The 21,251-nt window shown below is 32.9% G+C and overlaps 3 protein-coding genes and 1 non-coding gene across 6 annotated transcripts; all 4 read right to left on the bottom strand.

The window, feature by feature from the left end:
• Positions 1 to 101: 101 nt before the first annotated feature.
• Positions 102 to 1,934, bottom strand: sir-2.3 (NAD-dependent protein deacylase sir-2.3). The gene is made up of 7 exons (NM_077819.4): positions 1,806 to 1,934; positions 1,651 to 1,753; positions 1,316 to 1,456; positions 1,191 to 1,271; positions 863 to 977; positions 629 to 811; positions 102 to 372 (listed from the first exon to the last, which is right to left on the bottom strand). Exons 1-7 carry the CDS (start codon positions 1,930 to 1,932, stop codon positions 259 to 261), a joined length of 864 nt encoding a protein of 287 aa, NP_510220.1. The 5' UTR covers positions 1,933 to 1,934; the 3' UTR covers positions 102 to 258.
• Positions 1,935 to 2,697: 763 nt separating this feature from the next.
• On the bottom strand, positions 2,698 to 6,019 carry sir-2.2 (NAD-dependent protein deacylase sir-2.2; the record flags this gene model as incomplete). 3 transcript variants are annotated; one of them, NM_001381132.4, is made up of 8 exons in its annotated part: positions 2,700 to 2,959; positions 3,121 to 3,303; positions 3,350 to 3,464; positions 3,924 to 4,004; positions 4,048 to 4,188; positions 4,406 to 4,514; positions 4,558 to 4,686; positions 5,586 to 6,019. In NM_001381132.4, 7 exons carry the CDS (start codon positions 4,682 to 4,684, stop codon positions 2,846 to 2,848), a joined length of 870 nt encoding a protein of 289 aa, NP_001367072.1. The 3 variants fall into 3 exon arrangements, with proteins under 3 accessions (NP_001024672.1, NP_001367072.1, NP_001367227.1); NM_001381131.1 differs by having other exon boundaries at positions 2,846 to 2,959; positions 5,586 to 5,598; NM_001029501.9 differs by lacking the exon at positions 5,586 to 6,019 and having other exon boundaries at positions 2,698 to 2,959; positions 4,406 to 4,508.
• Positions 6,020 to 6,123: 104 nt separating this feature from the next.
• F46G10.2 (ILCR1 Ig-like domain-containing protein) lies at positions 6,124 to 10,985 on the bottom strand. The gene is made up of 11 exons (NM_077817.9): positions 10,529 to 10,985; positions 9,718 to 9,975; positions 9,571 to 9,664; positions 9,317 to 9,381; positions 8,906 to 9,004; positions 8,529 to 8,600; positions 8,385 to 8,486; positions 7,798 to 8,020; positions 7,568 to 7,755; positions 7,146 to 7,520; positions 6,124 to 6,586 (listed from the first exon to the last, which is right to left on the bottom strand). The coding sequence occupies exons 1-11, from the start codon at positions 10,787 to 10,789 to the stop codon at positions 6,500 to 6,502; spliced, it is 1,824 nt and encodes a 607-aa protein (NP_510218.2). The 5' UTR covers positions 10,790 to 10,985; the 3' UTR covers positions 6,124 to 6,499.
• A 5,172-nt stretch (positions 10,986 to 16,157) lies between these two features.
• Positions 16,158 to 16,178, bottom strand: 21ur-11893. Its single transcript, NR_072387.1, has one exon.
• Between the last annotated feature and the right edge of the window lie 5,073 nt (positions 16,179 to 21,251).

Genomic DNA, 21,251 nt, shown 5'->3' with positions numbered 1-21,251 from the left:
GTCTGACAGGTATTTTTCTTGTTAGTTTTGTGAGTCAGGTCCCTCACTGATATTACCGTTTTGTGTTCGTTTTTTTGGAAAAAAATGGCGTACGTGTAAACTTCAACATGTACATATCGTTTATTGTATTGTTAACTTTCTCTAGAACATAATCAAAAATAATAATTTTCAATTAAATGGAAAACGGTGAACACCCTTATAAATCATGAGAACATGAGAACATGAGAACTTAAAAATTAAAAAACCACACATCTTGCTTTACATTTCTTTCAAAACATCCGAAATTCTGTAGTCTAACTTCATTGTTGCCATCTGATCAGCTCTAGTAGGTCCAATGTTCACGATGAAAATTGGTTTGTTTTGCATATGGGCCTGAAAATTAATTTTTGACGAGTGAGACAAGTAATTTTATTTTAGGAATGTATAAACAGTGTGTAGCCAAAAGTTTTCAAAAAAAAGCCAATAGGAGCGATTTTTATATTTTCTCAGAATTTCTAGTACACGAAGCGAAATTTTGCCAAAAATGTCGAATGTGGTATGATTAAGTAAGTCGGTTTTTTTGACTGTTGTATTTGACAGCAATTAAAAAACATAGTCGCTCTGATTTTTAAAAAAATTGTTTTCTCACATGATTGACAATCTGATATCCGGAAAGCACTTCCAACGATGTCCCAAGTGTTAAAACTCCATTGCATTCATTCACCTTCTTGCCACAAACTTTAATTTTGTCAGTGTTTAGGTTCTCCCCAAACAACGTTACATCTGTCTTCATAAGTCCCCCACAATTTAAACACTCGGGAATCTTGAACCCCTGTAAAACTTTTTTATGCAATTGTTTCTAATTGTTGAAAAAAAAACTTACTTGTTCGCTACCCAACGGCAAGGCAGTGTCAGCATCTAGCTCTTGCTGTCCAGGAGATACAAACTGCTCTTTGAAGCCAGGATTTGCATAATTCAGGCGGTCTTGATACGTTTGTCTGAAATTATAAAAGATGATTTACGCGAGCAATGTCAAAAATAGATATATGTAACTGCTTGTTATTAATAATTTTGAAACAACTAACATTCATTCTATTTTTATCTCAATTCCATTCAAGTACAAACCTGTTTTGGTTCAAAATTGTTCCAAGTATAAAGTTCTAAATTTCAAATTTCAAAACAGTTAGTACCAATTTTTCTTCATTCCTTACCTTGTCTCGATGTATTCACATGATGTGCATTTTACTTGAAGAGCGTTGCCATGAAGTTCCGTTATCATTTTCGAGCCCGCTCTTAACTTTTATTTTAATATTTTCATTTTGTTAACTTCACTTACTTTAAGTGAAGTCCATCCACATTTTGTGTGATCAACCAATGAAATTTGTTAGCAGCTTCCCATTTTGATAAGGCGTAATGATTGAAGTTAGGTAAAGCTTGAGCAAATCTTGGCCAATTCAAGTAGCTACGAGACCAGTATCTGAAGACAAAAGATAATTAAGCATGCCAAAAAGAAAATGTGTTACTGAATCATAAAACCTATAAAATTGTAATGATATTAATACGTGAGAGCAGTTATGAGCCTTTTTTCAAAGTCTTTGGCACAAAGTTTTTATAAATTGAAATATCACAATTGCAAGAGTAAGGCCCAACAAATTTCAAAAGTACTCTCACCTCTGCCTACATTTCTTTGATTTCATAAAATCCTGGAAATAAATTGGTTCAAGTGCAGTCTTTGTGTACAATCCGACATCTTTCGATCGATAATCTGGTATTCCTGAAAATGAAAACTATATTGTACCTGATTGTACCTGTACCTGAAAAAAAACCTGATTCTGTAGAAATTCCTGCTCCAGTGATGATGAGAAGCTTATCCACAGTCCCTACCAGTGACTTAAACTTTTTTAGGGAGTTTTCACAAAGCTCTGTCGTATGTGGTACATACTTTCGTGCCATTCCTAAAATACTGTCGAAGATGAATTGATTGTCAAAACAAGTGAAAATAATGAAGAACAATAAGAACAGTTTTTTTTTTAATTTTATTCATAAACGTTATTGAAAAATTATTCACAAGAGTTTCGAGTCCGGATCTTACAGCTAATTGTGTTGAATCACGTTCATTCAAAAAACCCTTAAAAATATATCTTTGGATGAATCGCGCTCTATTTGCACAGGCGAGAGAGTAGAGTAGAGAAATCCAGTAACCTCTTCCTGTATTGCCAAGGAAAACGCCGGCAGAGAGTGCGGGTCCGCCGAAAATGAAAGAATAATGGGAGACCAACCAACAGCTGGAAGATTATCTAGGTACAGAACAAAGTCCACAATTTTTTTGATAGCAAGGTTTTAAAAATAATTGTTTAATGAGGAAATAAAATATTTGACAAAATTGATAATAAAAATCTAACCTTACGAAGGTGTTGAAATAGTTTAAATCATGTCATCAAAGCAATATGGTGCGATGTTTAAAATGATCATCCCATTGGGAATCTTGATTTAAAAAAAAAAACTACTACTAAAGAAGAATCATAAACTTTAAAAAAGAACTAAGCAAGTTATCCTTGATGAACAAAAAGTGATTATATTCTCATAATATAGAAAAGCTGTTTGGTAAAATATTTGAGTCTATCTCCTAATTCCAGGATTTTGTTTTGCCAATTTTGTTACTTTTTTTGCAGGAGTAGATGATTTTTTTTCTGAAAATAACGCATTTTCACAATCATATTCATCAAAAATTGTTTATTCCAATTAACATGAAACAAATTGCCATTCTATTCAAACAATAAAAAAAAGTTTCAAAATACAAACGGAAAGTACCCAAAAAACTGTCGTCAACACAATATTATCAAATTCCAAAACTACACGTCTTAGTCTACATTTCTTTTAAAACGTCAGAGATTTTATAATCTAACTTCATCGTCGCCATGTGATCAGCTCTTGTAGGTCCTATATTGACTATGAAAATTGGTTTCTTCTTCATGTTAGCCTGAAAGTTTACATTTTTATTTTTGAAGGACTCTTAACAATCTAAAAAAGTTGTTTGAAATTTTTTTAAATAGTTAATTTTTGTGCTACCCACGGAAACATCAAAACGTTTTTGTTTTTAGATAACCAAAAAAGTCATCCAGTAAATCCCATTAGCCTTACATGATGGATAAACCGAAATCCAGATAACACCGCCAACGACGTGCCAAGTGATAAAATCCCATCACATTCATTCACTTTCTCGTAACAAAAATTGACTTTGTCCATGTTAACGTTCTCTCCAAAAAACGTGACATCTGTCTTCATAAGTCCCCCACAACTTGGGCACTCGGGAATTTGGAAACCCTGAAAACACTGTATTTTTCGACTTATTCCACCGTAAAACACTTACTTTCTCAGTTCCCAACGGTAGAATAATGTCACCATCTGGCGCCAGCTCTCCTGGAGCCACGTGTTCTTCTTTAAACCCAGGATTTGCGTAATCAAGTCGGTCTTGGTACGTTTGTCTGAAGTTGAAACGTTTTAATTTTATGAGATCCCTTATAAAATAAACGGTTATTTTTACGTTCACAAACCGAAATGTGAAGTGGCCTATTAGATACATTAAGAGGCGTCCATACTCTCTTAGATTGTCTGCCATTCCACACATTCAGGAAGTGGAGTGAAATCGAAAAGTCAATGAAGTTACAATGATCAAACATTATCAATTAGGAAGAATGTACGTTAATTAAAATATGTTATAAGGAAGTTCACCGATACATTTTAGAGGAAGTTTCAACATTTTAGTTAAAATGTTATCTTTTCGTTTTTTTTAAATCCAAATATGTATAACAATCCTTTTTTCTACGCTACATGTGATTGTTCAATTTTAGTAAATCATCATTTGTTTTAGCTTTTATCAAACAATTCCTCATTGAGAAATTGTTTTTTTTTTTCCATAATTGAGTTGATTCAGTCCAATGTACCTTGATTCAATGTAATCACATGTTGTACATTTTACTTGAAGAGCACTGCCATGAAGTTCCGTTACCATTTTTGAGCCCGCTCTGAATTAAAAAAAAATTTTAACTCATTTTTGACCGTCTTTACTTTAAGTGAAGCCCATCCACGTTTTGTGTGATTAACCATTGGAATCTATCGGAAGCTTCCCATTTCGATAGTGCGTAGTGATTGATGTTAGGAGCAGCTTGACCAAATCTCGGCCAGGCTAAAAAATTGCGAGACCAGTATCTGAAAATATGAAATTATTGTTTTGAAATTTTATATTTTTTGAAGGCTCAGCTAGCATAAATTATACCATGAATAAGATATATTTAAAAAAAAAAGCCCGGACTATTTTGATGATGTACTTGTAAAACATTTCTGTTGAGTAGAAAAATCGTAACGGGAAAACATTTTTTTCTTAACCAGCTTTACTTTTTTCACTTTTTTCCAAGCATAACCTCACCTTTGTCTACAACGGTTGGACCTCATGTAATCTTGAAAATAAATTGGCTTGTGTGCAATTCTTGCGTACAGCCCCACATCTTTCGAGCGGTAATCTGGGATACCTGGAACTAAAATTTTAGACGATTGAGTATCGGAACTATGAAAGATTACCAGATTCTGTAGATATTCCTGCTCCAGAGATGACAAGCAGCTTGTCCACTGTTCCAATCAAAGATATGAACTTTTTCAAGGAATTTTCACAGAGCTCGGCGGCCTCCGGTACAAACTTTTGAGCCATGCCTAAAAATATTCAAATTATTAAAAATTAGGCAGCATGATACAGAATTCAAAAAAATCTAAATCGTAATTTATAAAATGTTTCACTATAGTTCCGCTTCCGAGCTTTAAGCTATCAGTGAAAAGTGTAAAATCAAATGACCGACAGAGTGATTGATGCGTCATTTTAAAGCATTCGCGCTCTATTTGCACTGACGAGAGAGTAGAGAGTGGCTAGAGAAAGTCACAGATATTTCCTAGTTTCTCCGAGAAGGCGGCTGGCAGAAAGTGCAACACGTGAATGGGAGAAGAATAAGAGAGTAACGTTTTGAAAAATCTTTATAGGTAACACTGAATAACGCAATTTCATTGAACATTGCAGTTTTAGAATTTGCTTAGTTTTATCCTCAAATCTTCAAAAATATTTATTGCTTAATTGAAAATTATATAGATACGTTATATTAATAAATAAATAAAAAGAAAACATCTATATTTTGTATTAAAAAGTTTTATGTATGATGCATTTTCGAATTTTTAAAATTAATATTATCCGAGCATCCTATACCTAGCCTGTAATACTATACCGACGGCTTAAATTTGATTTTTTAGTTAACATTTTGGAAAACCTACAGAACGTTTTTATCAATCTCAAAGAGAAAGAATAAGGTGATTTTTCACAGACATGCGGCATGATTTTATTTGGTTCTAACTGACAAAAAAATGGTCAAAAAAATTAGACCCCTTTGACAGAATACAAAAAGATAAGAGAAATATGTTCATACATATGTTTTGATTTTTATTTCGTGTACAATATTTCAATTGAGGATTGTTATAGTTGTTTTAATGTAAACATTAATTTGAAAAAGTAAAACTCAAACACACTAACTATTAATCAGTTGGAATATTAGAAAATTTTGACTTACCATACTTCATCATTTATCGATTGTGTGATTTTCTTGAAGTTCAAAATGTTATGTGATCGAATGGGTTCACGTTTTTTGACACTAATTTGTCGCAACAAAAAAAGAATTAACAAAAAAAAAAGAGATAAGAGTCATGTCATGTCGGCTGACTTTTCGCGAAAAAAGTCATGGTATTGATAGAATAGATAAGGTTTGTAAAAATGAATGACCCGTATATTCAGTTCAATTTATGTAAAGTTGTAGTTAATTACATTATCACAACAAAAATAATTTAAAAGAAAAGCACCGTTTTCAACATGTCTGCTGCAAATCAATTTTTATAAAATAATTTTTTTTTTCAAAATTTGAGACGCCATAAAACAGTGTTGAGATGTATTGCAATTTATAATTGTTTCTTTTGAAGACTCAAAAATATTGAGGATCAGACCAGATACAACAAAGTTATAATGTATTGAAAAGCTTGTTCATAGATACCTTTTTTCATAAATAAAAAATATCTGAAACAGTGAAAGTTCAAAAGCACAAAGTAGGTGCAAATGACGTCATGTTCATTTATTATATTCAAAAACTCTGTACAATGCATGTATACATGATTTAATACGATGATAAACGATTCACATAATATGGTACCCGTGGTTACCGACAACAAATAAACAAAATTTGTACACAACCCCCACAAAACCAGAAAAATCAACAATAAAAGTAGAAGATCGAAAATCCATTAAAAAGCAAATATCCATATTAAACGCAAAAATGTACAGAGATCAAAGCAATCGTGTAGGGCTAGTTGAATCCTTATGCAAAAAAACCGTCCATAACCGTTTTGAGTAGAGATCATTGGTGACGGAGAGATGACGATGATAGTAGTTGAGAAGTATTATGGCTTTTGTACAGGCTCACATGTTCAAAATGTGCTACACAACTTCTACGGGCTGTCGAAGTAGAGGATGGGCTTCGATGTTTAGATCTCTCAAATGAGTTGGCATACCACTTGTCAGAGTCTGAAATTGTAAATGTTTATGAAACGTGATGTGCATATAACCAAAGTCTGTTTGAATGAGTGACAAACCTAGATTTTAGCAACTTCAATTGAAATTCTGCATTCTTTAAGTACTAGTTATATTCATTTGCTTTCAAATTATTTTTTTTTTGAAATCCTCTAATTGTAAGTTATATCAAAAGTATGAAAAGTATGTAAAGTTTTGGAGTAAAATTTTTTTATTCCTACAAAATTCTGTATTATTTCTTCTAGACTTACAAAACACCGAACGACTAGTATTGGACTCTACATATCTTCTTAGGCTTTCTTCAGCGGCCATGTGCAATAAGAATGTCTTTTCTGGGTTTGAACACGAGAAATTGCGGTAAAGTTATCACTTTTTGATGGGATGTTACACTTTGTTTTTACAACGAAGCGCCTGATAAAAACTAAATTTTAATCTACATTTTTTGCTAAATTTTTGGATATGAAATGAAAAAGGCACACTCGGATCGTGATTCTATTTATTAGAAAATGAAGTTTCCTGTTAATTAACCATTTACATTTTTTCTCTTACTGACCTCATTATCTCCTCCTGAATGTGAGCTATTACTTGACAATGATGAGACACCCGAGTCTGTACTATGCGTCTTTGAGTTATTTCTACTGTCAATGCTGTCACAGCTCTCATGATGAATGGGCACATTTTCTGGAATTGCCACGTCCTCGATAGGAATATCTATGACAAGTGGATCAGCGATAGTGATATCAAATGCATCTTCTAGAAGTTTCTGATCACGAGGCAATACGTATTCAACTTCTTTCGGCACACTTCGCTGTGCTTCTGGAGTGAGAGCAATGTGAGCCAATCGCGGATCGGTACACGGGAAGAAGTTGTTAATGACGTCATAGATACCACACCGTGGATGGTAGTATGCAGAATGAAAAACGATGATCTGAAAATGAGAAAAACGTGGTGTGCATTACGCCGAATTTTTTGTACCTTTTCAGCAATTTTTGTTTGTTCGTAAACCCAATGCAACATATTTTCTTCTGCGTTTTTCGAGTCTTCAAACCATCTGTCGCAAACGACTTTGTTATTAGATTTTTTCAGTGCATCGGCAATACGCATCATGAAGTCTTCATCACGACCGGACACCTCGGGACATACTAGCATCACTTTGAACGCTTCTGAAAACATAATTTTAAAATTATCCCACTAGAATCTCTTACTCTTTGGTTTCGTTTTTCTGTTTGGATACTGTGACGATTTGAGCGCACTAAACGCAATTTTCTGTTTGAAGATTGTTTTGCGATATTTGTTGCAGCATAGCCATCCGAACGCCAATAAAAGAAGCAACGAAACTACTCCGGTAAAAATAAAGAAAATCTGGAGAGGGGAGAGTATAAGCGTTTCATGATGAACTGCAGTAGGCGAAGTGGGTGCCGGTGGAGTCTGAAAAAAATTTGATCATTGTCAGAGTGACTCTGAAGTAAGGAACTTTTAATTGATTTTTCAATTGATTCACGAGGTAGACGTTTTTGGAAGTAAACTTTTTTGAAACTAATAGCGAGTAAACTTTTTATAATTTTCTAGTTCTACGAATATTTGCAAAACATTTTATAGTCTTATTTTAAAGTTTTTATAGTTTTTATTGATATAATTTTTTAAATAGTTTTTAAAAAATAGTTTTGTAGTTTTTTAGCGAAATGGCGTTCACTTTCACCCCACAAAGTTTCTCAAAACTCTACCATTGTTCTATTTTTTACATAAAACAAATCATGTTAGGTATTTACACCGTCCCTCATTTTGTACTCACCACTTTTGCAAGGCTTGGTATAACGAAGAACTTTGTCTTATCTGTAATACAATTGCAATTGACGCATGCACATCCGCCATCAATCGCATTTTTCCCGCGAACCTAAAATTATAAATTGCCTACAACAAATATTTATCTTATTACCTTGACTTGAACCATTTGATTTCTCTCAATCCCATGGAATGTTGCGTTTGCGATCTTCTGCCCAAGGTTGACCTAAAAACGATTCGAATCATGATTTGTGTTTAATATGTAATTATCAAAGTCCAAAAATAATTTATGATTTTCTAGAACTGTCATCAATGTACTATCGAACGGGTTCTCCCAGTCTATCTGTTCTTTTCGCGTTTGATTTTTTTTTCGTTTCATCTTTTGCAAAGCTTTGATTAGTTATGAAAATAAATTAGCTTCAGTTTTTGATTTCTGTCACAATTGTCTACATATCGTTGTCAATCCTCGTGATAGTCATGACCAAGATGATTAGAAAAGTTCTTGGTTTTTTGAACTGCATTCTGACTCACCTTGACTTCAGATGTGTTGATAATTCGACCATCACGGTTTTGTAAAATTACTTCATAAGTTTTCACGCACAGAAATTGTGGAGCAGCTTTCCAGGATAGCTGAAAATAGAAAAATGAAACGATATGATAGTATTCAAAACTTAACGCGTGTATCTTACGAAAAAGGTTCAGATTTAAAAACCTACAGATGCGTCATTTTATCTTGAATTTTTGAGCTTTTGAGTTGTACATATGATTCATCCTTACTCATGTTATAAATTAGAACAAATTTAAATTGTGATTACATAAATCACAGCCCAAGACATGATCATGACGTTAAACCCTCTATCTCCATTTTTTTTCACTTTTAAATCTTAATATTCTTTTTTTCTTTTTCTGTCTTCTACCTTACTCTCTATTATTTAATAGTACCTGAATATCTGACGTTGTCTCGTAAAGTTCGACCATGACATGTGGTGCCCATCTCTCTGCCAAACCTGAAATAAAAAGATTAATGTTTGGGCGCGCAGCGATTTTGATGCTGATTCGACAATTTATGACAATAGGTACAGCCACCCCTGGGGCGACGTCAGTGCTCAAGTTAAATAGAATCAAGCATCTACTTGTCTCCTATTATTTAATTCATATTTTCCATCATTAATAAAATAGGTGATCAAAGTACGAACCAGTCATTGCTGAGCACTTTTCTCCCTCGAGTTTTCCCATTATCGAAAGAAACGATGAAGCGGCAGCTTGTTTGCCGATTGGAAGAATGTTGATCTGAACAAAAAATGAATTTATTATCTGATCGCTCACGTGGCGTTAAAACCAACCTTTGCGTCATATCTTTTATCAAAACTAAGCACGTCATCCAACTCCAGACGCATCTCCATTACATCGTTTCTCTCGGCAAAATGCTCAAAAGGTTCAGACAACGTCAGCTGATAAGTAGTCACTGTTTCATTTGTATCATGATCCATGATCGTCACCAGAAATCCCTCGACTACGGTATCGTTTGTCGACCAATTTTTCAGTTGAACCTTCCATTTCACGATTCCCTTGACAATCAGATCGTCACCATCGCCCGACGTCTATAAAAGAATAGTCCCCCGATTTACGAGCTTTTTAATGAGTGGGTGGGTATCGTCTGAATGTTTGTGGCAGGGGGCAAAGAGAAGATCAAAAATTAAAAACGTTGTCGGTATAATTTCAACTAAAGAAAAATATCAGCAAAAAAAACACTGAAAATAAATTTGCGAATTTGTTAGATTGCCTATCCAACAGAAAAGCTCATTACTCAGTGGAGGGCAAAAGTTAGACGCCAAGCCCCAGAAGGAAATTAGTTGCGAAATGGAGCTACTTAAAGTGTACGGCAAAAAAAAGTATCTTGTACAACATTCCTCGAAGGCTGTTCAATAAAACAACTGGCTAATATAAGGGTAGAGGTTAGTGAATTGGATGAAACTATGTGATATGCCTCACATGGGATAATATGATAGGAAATGATTGACAATACAAAGGAAATAAAACTGGTTTAAGTGGAAAAGAGAGTTAAAAATAAGGAAGGAAGCGTAGGACCTAGCTGTGAAATTTAAAATTTCCACGTCGAGTAAAAAATGATTTTTTAAGAAACGAACAACTTACCGTTACATAATACATAAACCCAATGTTTTGAGGTCGAATCTTCCAATTTACTGTCGAATTATTTTCATTCAAAATTTCGATAATTCCATCAGTATCTGTGTTCACGGAGCAAGTTCCATTACCGTTAAAGGAGCAAACCGTGTCGGCACCAGTAGCCGGAGCCAAAAAAAGTACGGTGGTCAAAACAGCAAGCATACTGTGTGATATAAATACAGTAGTCGTGGAATGACCACTCGTGTTATATTTTTTGCTGCCATTCATAGTTAGGCATATGGTAGATGTGGAGGAATCGACGTAGCAAATTTGATGGAAGAGACGTCGATGATAAAAATGATGATGACGTTGAGGAGGAGGTGGGGTCACGCGACGTAGCAAAACTTGGGTTTTCCAATGATGTTTGGATGTTCCAGGTTATCTTTTGTAGCTAGATTGGTTGCTAGATCGGAGATGTCGTGTCCTGTAAAAATGCTAGTGAAATTGAAAGTTCATAGAGAAAAAAGAAACATTGAAAAACTAAACGTTTTCGATCAAGTAATAAGTTCAATTTTTGAATTTGGAAGAAATAAATAATAATTATGAATGCTGAAAACTGAGTAGTTAAAAATGGAGATCGGCAAATGAGAAAGAATTGAAAACCACTACTGTGGTACTAAAATGGTCAAATAACACTTTCAAAACATTCAAGAAATAAGGAATATGTTTCAAGTCTAAAAGAGGTGAAAACCCAATTTTCATCAATTTTTTGAAAGTCGAAATAAAAAATCAAAGAACAAAAATAATTTTAATTCCAGTTTTTTGTTTTAATTTTGGTTTAAACATTCATATTCCAACAAGATAAACATGTATAGTTTGGAATAATTAACTTCACGGATAAATTAATTTTGGACACAACAGATTTTAGATACAAATGCGAAAATTGCGAAAAAAAATTCCGAACAAAAACTGTAAACACTGAAAGTTATATTAACGCGGAAAACAAAACAAAACAAGAGTTTTGCAACTGGAAAATTCTAGTCGTTTTTAAACTGTAGAATTAATTCGCTGTACCAGTGGTTTTGATTTCTACATAACTTTCTATTTTTGTTGTTACTTTGAAGAAGCAATTAGAAAATATTATTCAGGAAAAAATTTGAGAAATTAATACAAAGATGATAGTTAAATGTTTCAATATTTGAAACTTCTGATCGCAAAACGTAGTGCAACAATTATTTTCTAATACATCACAAAAGATCAAATGAGCGGAGTTTAATAAAAGTATGAAACAAAAACAGAGATGCAGAATTATGCAGAAGACACAAAACCTCTACCCCTTGAATTCCAAATGAAACCCCCCCCCCCCCCCCCCCCAAAATTTCATTTTTACAGTTTGGACCGGATAATCGCTATTACATGTCCCAAGTTTTCGCTATTACATCTCCCAAGTTTTTGTTTTTCTGCACTTTTTTCGATGAGTTTGTGTATTTTCGTAAGTGCTATAAAGTATATAGGAGCAGGTTACATTTTGTACTTTTTCCAATGTAAAATTTAAAGATCCAAAAAAATACTTGCAGGATTGAATAAGATTTTATCAGTGAAAAAAGATTTTATCGGCGGTTCTGTCTGAGATGATTGTTCAAAATGTACATTAAGTATACTCGGTGGGGTAAACAGCGAAAAGCAGTTTTTGATATAATACTGGGAAAATAATGAAAAACATCATAACATCGCGAAATATATTTGATCGGGGGAGGTATATGTTAATCGTTTCAGCAAAACAACTGGCAAACTTTCACTTGTGTAGAACGGAAATCGTTAAAAAAAACAGTAAAAAACATGGATTCAAAAATCAAGCATGCAAAAAGAATGTGAATTTGAAATGAAAAACACCGTATTTTGCTTATAAATTGTGTCTATACAGTCTGTAAAAAATTTGCGTGATTACGACAAGGTTTGAAAGATTTACTGTAAATCGTGATAAAAATTTTAAGTAGAGGAGGGAAGGAATGTTTAATGGTAGTTAGGAATAAATACAGTGCAAGTTAAATTTGTATAATGTGTCTGATGTTTGAAATTATAATACTTAAACATTTCGAAAACGCACAGTTACAAAAATTCCACACAACTTTTTTTAATAAATTCTATTTAATTATTAGAAAATATTAAAAAGACTTAATCGGCGATTGTGATCTTTTGCTCACCACTATACACTGGAAGAGTCATATCAGTTAAGGAGTTTCAAAGGGTCTTTTGAAATTGAGTTGAAGCATATCTATACACTGTTACATTTTGATAAGTACTTAGTACAAAAAAAATATTTTGAAAAGTGTGTATCAATGTCTGAGGTAAGATTTCATTAATGTATCATAGAACAAAAATCAAAGGAGCTAGCGAATATTGGCGGGACAGATGATAAGCTTTGATTTTATTTTCAAGTTTTCAATGAATGATCTAGAATCTGTGATTCATCCTGACTCCGAGCTATATTACACAGACTGAGAATTGGCAAATGGAAAGAATGATGTTCAAATTTGAAGATAGGTTATCATTTCGATTGCAAACTTTCTCACTACCAATAAACATATATCAATCAAAAGTAGAAACACACGTAATGCAAAAACAAGTGCGAGAGAGAAGAAGAAGAAATGATGAAGACGAACCGTATGAAACAAAAGCGAGAAACTTAGAGAGAGGACAGGATGCATAGGTTGCGTAATGGAAGACAGAGAGTGGAGAGAAAAAGTGCGGCGACTATTGAGACAAGGTGAAAAACAGATTCTCTTTTTTTTCTCCCCAGTTTTTCTCTAACGAATTCAGTTTTTGCCCTCCAACCACCGGTAGTGGCCGGTGCGCTTTTTGTTAATCGTGTTTACTATTAAAAAAAGAAATTGAACGAGCAAAAAATGGCTAGATCACTAAAACATTCACAGGAAAAGAGGAACAAAAAGTCGTGGCACAACAATCCGGGAGTTTGTTGTTAATCATTTCCCTGTACAAAATGAAAACATTGGGATATCACGACATACATATACCGTGTATCAATCATATTTATATGGGGGCGGTGATTTTTGATTCCAGACAACAAAGGAAAAACTCCCAAATGACAAAAGAATAATTTAACTATTTTCAATATAAACATCGAGATCAAACCAACGATATTTTCCAAAGATCCCTTTTGTGGTTTTGAAAAGACAAACACGAGATGTCTAGAAATGGTTTATCTTCTCTGAAAGGTCTATTGAGCTTAAGAGATTGTACAGGTTGGGGATGTACAGGTTACGGTGAAATCTTTTCTGCAAGACTTGGCCTTTCTCTACAGGCAACGAAGAATTAAAACTATCTCCATCAATTTTTGACAAAAAATTGATGGAGATAGACAAAAAATTCATTTGTAGTTTTCTCAAATTTTTCAATTCAAAGTGTTCAGTTCAAAACTTCACAGAAAATACACAACAAAAATTCAATACAAAACCGTTAACAATCCGTAATCAAGCGGAGCCATACTTACAAGTTTTATTGAAGCAACTTTTTGATATAATATGCACATACCGTATTTCCTCTATTAGTGAGGCATGCAAAACTAATTTTCGGGCACCTAATTTGATGCAAAACTAATAGAGGGTGCAAAACTATTTTTCGAACAGGTTTTTTCCTCATGTTTTCCATTAAGTTATAACATAATATCATCAATTTCAATAACAAAAAATACTAATGGAGGTGCAAAACTAATAGAGGCGCCTAACTAATAGAGGAAATACGGTATATATCGGCTCCGGACATTATTTGGTTGTTCTTAATAATTTATTGTGCTTCAGGCAAGCTTCTCGTTTTTTTTTTAATTTTATTCTTTCTTATAAGCTAGTACAACTGCCAGTTCAGATCTAACTTTTTTCTGTTTTTAAATGAAAGATCAAGGCTTACTGTAAATCAAAACCAAATAGATGTATGCACGTGTCGGTTTCTGACTTTTATTGACAAAGGAATATTTTTGAAGCAGTCGAAAAGATATATCCTATTGATACATTTTGAAAGAAAATGATTTTCTATAGAATCTCGTTTAAATTCGAAACATTGTGGAAAGGAATTGGAGGATTAGATGGAGTTTTGAACTATTCAATAAAAAGTTGTAAAATTTTGAGTTTTATTTTGCGAAGTTTTATTTTTGAAAATGAAAGTTTGAATTTGTTAAGCGATTTTTATTTCTGGAACATATTTTCTAGTTCTTGAAAACATTTTTCGACTTCAGAAAAAACAAAAGGGCAAAAGTATCATTTTTCAAAATCACAGGGTGGCCGCGTTGAAAGAAGTTTGAAGTTAATCAATAACAATAATGACAACTTTTTTTATCAATCGTCTCACCACTATCACTTTATTGAATCGATTTGCTATCAAAAAAAAAGAAAAGAAAGCAAACGGAAATGGTACACATGTTGGAATGAGAGATCAAATTGTGTATTGGGCTTTTTTTTAATATTGTTATTTTTTTGCAATCAAAAAACGATGCATCATGAAAATGAAATTTAAAACTGCCGCTGAACATATGTCAAATGTTAAATTTATATGGTGAGAAAAAAGTATTAAAACAATAAAACTGGTTGAAAGACAGAAATTGGAAAGCAATTATTTTACCACCAAGATATCCTATTTGGTGCTGTTACTCACACATGCGCACAACGCTTGACTAATGGAATGAAGAAGGAGTCGGGGGGTAAAATTGGGAGCAATAATGAGAATTTTGCATGCACCGCAATTCTCTTACTTGCATCAAGATAATTGAAAATTAGGCGGGCTCGTTGTAGATCAGAGTAGAGTTTTGGAGATTGATAAAATAAATGTAAGCTCTTGGGGTCACAAGTTTAAAGTTTAGCTCTAACATACTCATCGAAGCCCCACCCGACTGTTACAACATGGCTCTCGTGGGTCTCGTGGTCTCGTGGGTAGAGAGAGAGATGCCTGTTTCTTTATAATTTTATCGCGGGGTCATGCATTAAAAAATTTGGTTGACTAGAAATATTATCAGTTAAATCGAAACTAGAAATGTTGAAATTCTAGATTTGAAATTGAATAAAATGAAAAGGATATGACCAGGAACCACGTTAAAAAATGAAACAGATATGGTTGGTAGACAAATTCAAATATCACTGTCTTAAACAAACAAACAGCGAATTGCATGACGTTCAATTGAACACAGCTCAAACAAATGTTTTGAACTTTCATGGTAAGCTTTTTTGGAACATAAATTATCGCCAGTAAGAAAACTGTTTAAAACTATTATTTTTTGTTCGACAACTACTCAGTTTTCTCCATTTTTCAAAGTTTCATTATTCGATCATGTTTTCGTTGTTTATATTTGAAAATTTAGTGAATCCTGCAGCCTAGTCAAATCTAAGAATTTTGATGTGCTAAATATTCTTTCATTATACTCATCACAAGTTTATTAAGTTTCACTTTTGAAAATTAAAAAAAAAAAAAAAAAAGGTTGTGCTATGAAAAATAATTCTCAATGATCACTGAATATCAAAGATCATTCGAATAAACGACATCAATATTTAACTGTATTCAAAAAAATTTGCATTTGCAATGTTCTCTGGTGTTTTATTGTCTGACACCTTGAACAACACCCCCAATGTGTATCAAATTTTTAATCGGGTAACCTCATTCGAGTCCAATCAAAACACACGGATATCTTTTTTCTCGAAAAATGAAACATAAGAAACAGGTGGCGTTGGGACCATTGACGAGGGGTTCTCGTGTGATAAACATTAAACTGAGTTGGTGTCTAGACTATATCTCATTTTGATTGGGATGTATTTATTCATTTGGAAATTTTGAAATTACAGTGATATTTTACAAAGTTTACCCCAACATTAAAAAAACTGTATGAAGTAAGAGAAATAATTTTTATTTGCCTATTGGCAACGAAATTTTTTAAAAACCTTACTGTACATCCCTTTATAGATTGGTGTCTTATCTGTGCACCTTCGACCAGCACTATCTAATAGTATTGCATCTAACTTAGTTAGACATTGTCTGAGCTTTTAGAATATGTATAGTACCCAGCATTTGCATAAATAAGCTTTTTATTGAACCTACTTGCCGCAATTCAATATTGAACTCACTGACCAACGCAGGTCAGAAAAAATAAAAAGAGAGCTAGCTGCCCACAAAGAAGGAAGTAAATTAAAGATGTGACATAAAAATAAATTTGGATGTGTGAAATTGTATGAAATTAAGTAGACATATAAATGTTTGAAATTCTACTTGTTCAAGGATCAAAAATTGACTGGAATTTGTAACTTGAGGAGCTTTTATTTCTGTAGAAAAAGTCGTGAGAAGATCAATTTAAATTTCATCTGTTCCCAGAACTCCCGAATAAAGAAAAAAAGTTTCAGAAAACTAAAAAAAAAGTTCACACACAATACAAAAACATATAAATAACACAAGACACAAAGAATTTTTCGAAACCTTGACTCACAATGACAGTTTCAACTTATTTTTCCCGCTATATCTACAAGAAAAATCAGCGTGAGGTGCGTAGATACGCGCATTTTTGCAGAAAACCCATTTACACTCTTTTTCACGGAGAGGTCGGAAAAATATGTGATGAATACTGCAGGGAGATAGGAAATTTGAAAAAGGGGTACGGGATAAATCTATCTATGAGAATTTGGAATCAGTCAACGAGTTTCTGTGCCGCTCATGTCAACTTATGAGACTTCATCACATTTTATTTTCAGAATTAAATGATGAACTGCCTCCAAGATTTTTTGAATAAAAATTTAATGCAAAACAAGCCCGTAAATTGACACAAGTTACATTAGCTCGTTGTAAGCGTGGCGGTAGCTATTTAAAATTTTGAAGTCTACGTAATTGTTTTTTTTTATCCGGAATGTGTACCAAACCATTTAATGACGACCAGAAAAATTTGTCAAATTTTCTAAACAGTGACGAAAAAAGATACCCCCGTTAAGTAGAAGTATGAAGGGGAAAGCCTACCAAGGACCTCTATTGTAATACTCGCTAAAAAAGTAACAAGAAATATTGGAACATTTTCAATTTCCAAATCAAATTTTCAAAAAATTTAGTAAAATTTCAAAATCTATGTTGTGCAAAACAAAGCAATACTTGACAAAGAAGCAGAATGAACCTACCAGATCTCATGAATTTCAAATTGAATTGCGGAGGCCAAGATGTCTTGTTTCAAAGTAAATGTTTGTAGGGAAAAAGCAGGACACAAGAGTTGGCGTACATCATAGTAAGAGTAAAAATTTTGAAAACGATTTTTCTGCCTGATCTTACAGAATGAAGTAGGAAAAAAGTAATATTGACGTGTTTAACCATTGTGATTATTGCCTAGGGATCCATGACTAACGGGAAGTATCCGTGCTGATAAGTTCTAGTCTGCGAGATCTCAGAAAATGAATGTGATATCAAATTGCGTGTGAAGTATTTAAATTTCGCAGTTATATTAGAAACTTCATGAAAATACAATCAGACAATCTGAAAAATGAATAAATGACTGAATGCAGTGCTCGGAAAAACACGGACAAGACTATTATCAGGAATATCTTCAATTTTTTCTGAAAACATGTTTTTCAAATAATTCTCATGTTTAAATATATTGAAATAAAATTCCTAAAAAGGCTCACTTTAACTAACGCATATTTAGTAATCAGCTTGAATCATCCAACTTGTATGTTGTAGCTTGATACTTGGTATTAGGAAAATTAAACTTTGGGGATTTGATGGTTAATTTTGTATGCTTCTTTGAGCTGTTTCTGTTATATTTATAGAATCTTGATGGTCAAACTAATTATGAAATTCACTTGGTCACTGAAAGGGAATTTTGGAAAATAAGTGTGGAAAATAAGTTAATGTTAATTGCCTGCGAACTTCATTTAAATTTTATCACACTACAATTTAAAAATTCATTTTATAACAAATGTACATGAATATGTACATCGGTTCCGCTATAACTTCTATTGTTTCTTCCAAAAAAAAAATCGAATAAAAACGCCACGAAAAACATGATACAACCACAAAACACAAAGAATACAAGATATAGTCAACGTCACTACCACATTCTTCAAAGATATGTGACAGCGTTGATGGTTTAATCATTTGATTTGTTTCGGTGCAAACAGATGAAAAACAGATGCGTTAAAGAATGCGCCCATTTTTGTTAATGAATGAGTCATATGTCATATGTCAATTTGGCAAACGGTACTATTTTTGACAAATTGTCAGTTGATTTGAGATATAGAAGGCCGGTTTGAACAGATTCTATGACAGGCAAAAACCAAAAACAAAAAAAAAACATACTAGGGAATATGTTTTATTGGAATTTTGAAAACACTATGTATGGATTTATTGGAATTGTTATTATAATAGCAATAATAACAGTAACAAAACTTAATTAACTAGCTTGGCTAATTAAGCAGAAATGTACTTGCAGCGTTTGTTATCAGAATGCCAATTGTTAGCAATTTATTTGAATGAAACTTCCGGTGTCATCTGACACGAGCATGTGAAAAATGAATGACCCAGTTGGCAAAAAAATTTTGTCTAACTTTTGTCCATATGAATTTCAATGTGACAAGACGTTTTACACATTTATATTACTCAAAGTGATCATAATTTTTAGATAAAGTTTCAATTTTTAATACAAATTCAAATTGGTAGAATTGGTAGAAAACTCAGAAACGTTTGAAATGTTCTGCTAAATTTTTTGTCATTTTTCAACATGCTTTCGGATTCCTTAAATTAAAATGTTGTTGTGACATAAAACGTGTGGCATCTAGCATGAATGTTTCCCCTGGTTTGTTTTTCCAAAAAACAAAAAAAAAACACAATCTCATTTATATTTTAACGATTTAATAATCGATTCAAAGTCCACCAAAAAATTGACATGACTTTTATCCATTTAAATATGCCTGATAGGAACAATTCTCAACAAGAATTATTGAAATCTGAATTTCTTGCTGGAAATTTCGGAAATAATTGTTTCTCAGTAGAAAATGTTTCCTTTCCATTCTATCCAACACCAATAAATCAACAAACAGTGAAAGAAGCAATGCAATGAAATAAAATGACTATGAAGAAACAATTGCGTGTGGCGCGTTTACAGTGCCTTCGGAAAGATACTTAGAAGAGAGTGCGGGAACATATTGCAAGAATTGAGGGGAATTGAAAGAATCAGGAAGCAAATCTCATTAAGCATACGCCCAGATAATGCATAATGGTGGCTTGGGTTCCAGGCAGTTATAGGAAAAGTAGGCAAAGCTCTTGAAGAGAGAAGTGAAAAAAATTATCTGTGCAATTCTCAATGGTAATTGCAAAAAATAAAAATGTCATTAATAAGGCAGGTTTGTAAAAAACAATGTTACTACTTGCAAAATATTTCCACCGATGCAGAATTGAAATGTTGTCATTTTTAGTATCGACACCATGAAAGTTGAATTTTGCTAACATCTCAAATTATGTCAATTTTTCGTTATCCCAATCTTTCATCTTTATAATTTATTTTGGTCCCCTAGTTATCTAAAATTGATTTATGAATAACTGAATAACCCTAGATTGACATGAAAACGCATACTAAACTGATAGAAATTGCATTATTTTTTTTTTGAAACTTTTACACTTCCCGGTTCATCCGTTTGTTGGTGGTATAATTTCTGTTTAAAAAAACACTTTAAAAGTTTTTTTCGAATTTTTATGGAGTGAATATCTTTTAAAAGTAGTGCAAACTTTGTTTAAATGGACTCCAGCAACAAAAAGTAAAAGGCGAATGGACACTGAAGTAAGTTAATTATCGTTTTAGTTTCGGTTTTTGAAATGGCTTCTTTCAGAAAAAAAAAACGCACTCATATCCTAAAAAGTGTTTTTCATAATAAACAAAAATTATAGTTTCTTCTGTTTTTTTAAATATAAATGTCACTCTAAAATTTTAACAAATTGTTCAGGCAGTTAAAGGAGGACTAACGGTTCGGACGATTTTGAACGTATCGACCCAAAATGGGCCCAAATGAACGAATTTTGTAATGAAATTGCTCAAAAAATTTTCAAAAATGTTTTATGGCGGTTCAAAATTTCGAAAAAATGACACTGATTTTAGCCAAAATCTCGAATTTTGCCCATTTTTCCGTGTCACATCTGTCCGAAATTGCTTTTATCATCCTTTATTGCAAAAATCATCAAAATTGGTTAGCTATCGGCTTTAAATGTACCTTAATCAAGGAAATTAAATGAGATAAACTACCAATATATGCAATAAAGGGTGATAATTCCAAAAAAGCAATTTCGGACAGATGTGACACGGAAAAATGGGCAAAATTAGAGATTTTAGCTAAAATCAGCGTCATTTTTTCGAAATTTTGAACCGCCATAAAAAATTTATGAAAATTGTTTGAGCAGTTTCATTACGAAATTCGTTCATTTGGGCCCATTTTTGGCTTATACGTTCAAAATCGTCCGAACCGTTAGTCCTCCTTTAAACATAATTTCGAAATCAAATATTATTTTTGAAAAACATGAAAATGCCAATCAAAATCTCATATTGTTTCGTTTGGTGTACGGTAACTTTTATTTTTGTTGTTTCAATTTAGCAGCCTTGTTTTAATCAAGAAAATAACTCATGAAAACGTGAAATTAGTTATTCGCACTTCTCGTGCGAGATTAAACAAGTGACATTTTTGCAAATAAAAAATTATTTTCGAGATTAGATTTTCGGCCAGAAAAGTTTTACGGC

This window comes from Caenorhabditis elegans, chromosome X (assembly GCF_000002985.6).
Source record: "Caenorhabditis elegans chromosome X".
NCBI classification, from domain to species: domain Eukaryota; kingdom Metazoa; phylum Nematoda; class Chromadorea; order Rhabditida; family Rhabditidae; genus Caenorhabditis; species Caenorhabditis elegans.
The sequence above is the reverse complement of the archived record's forward strand: the minus strand, read 5'-3'. Positions and strand labels throughout refer to the sequence as shown.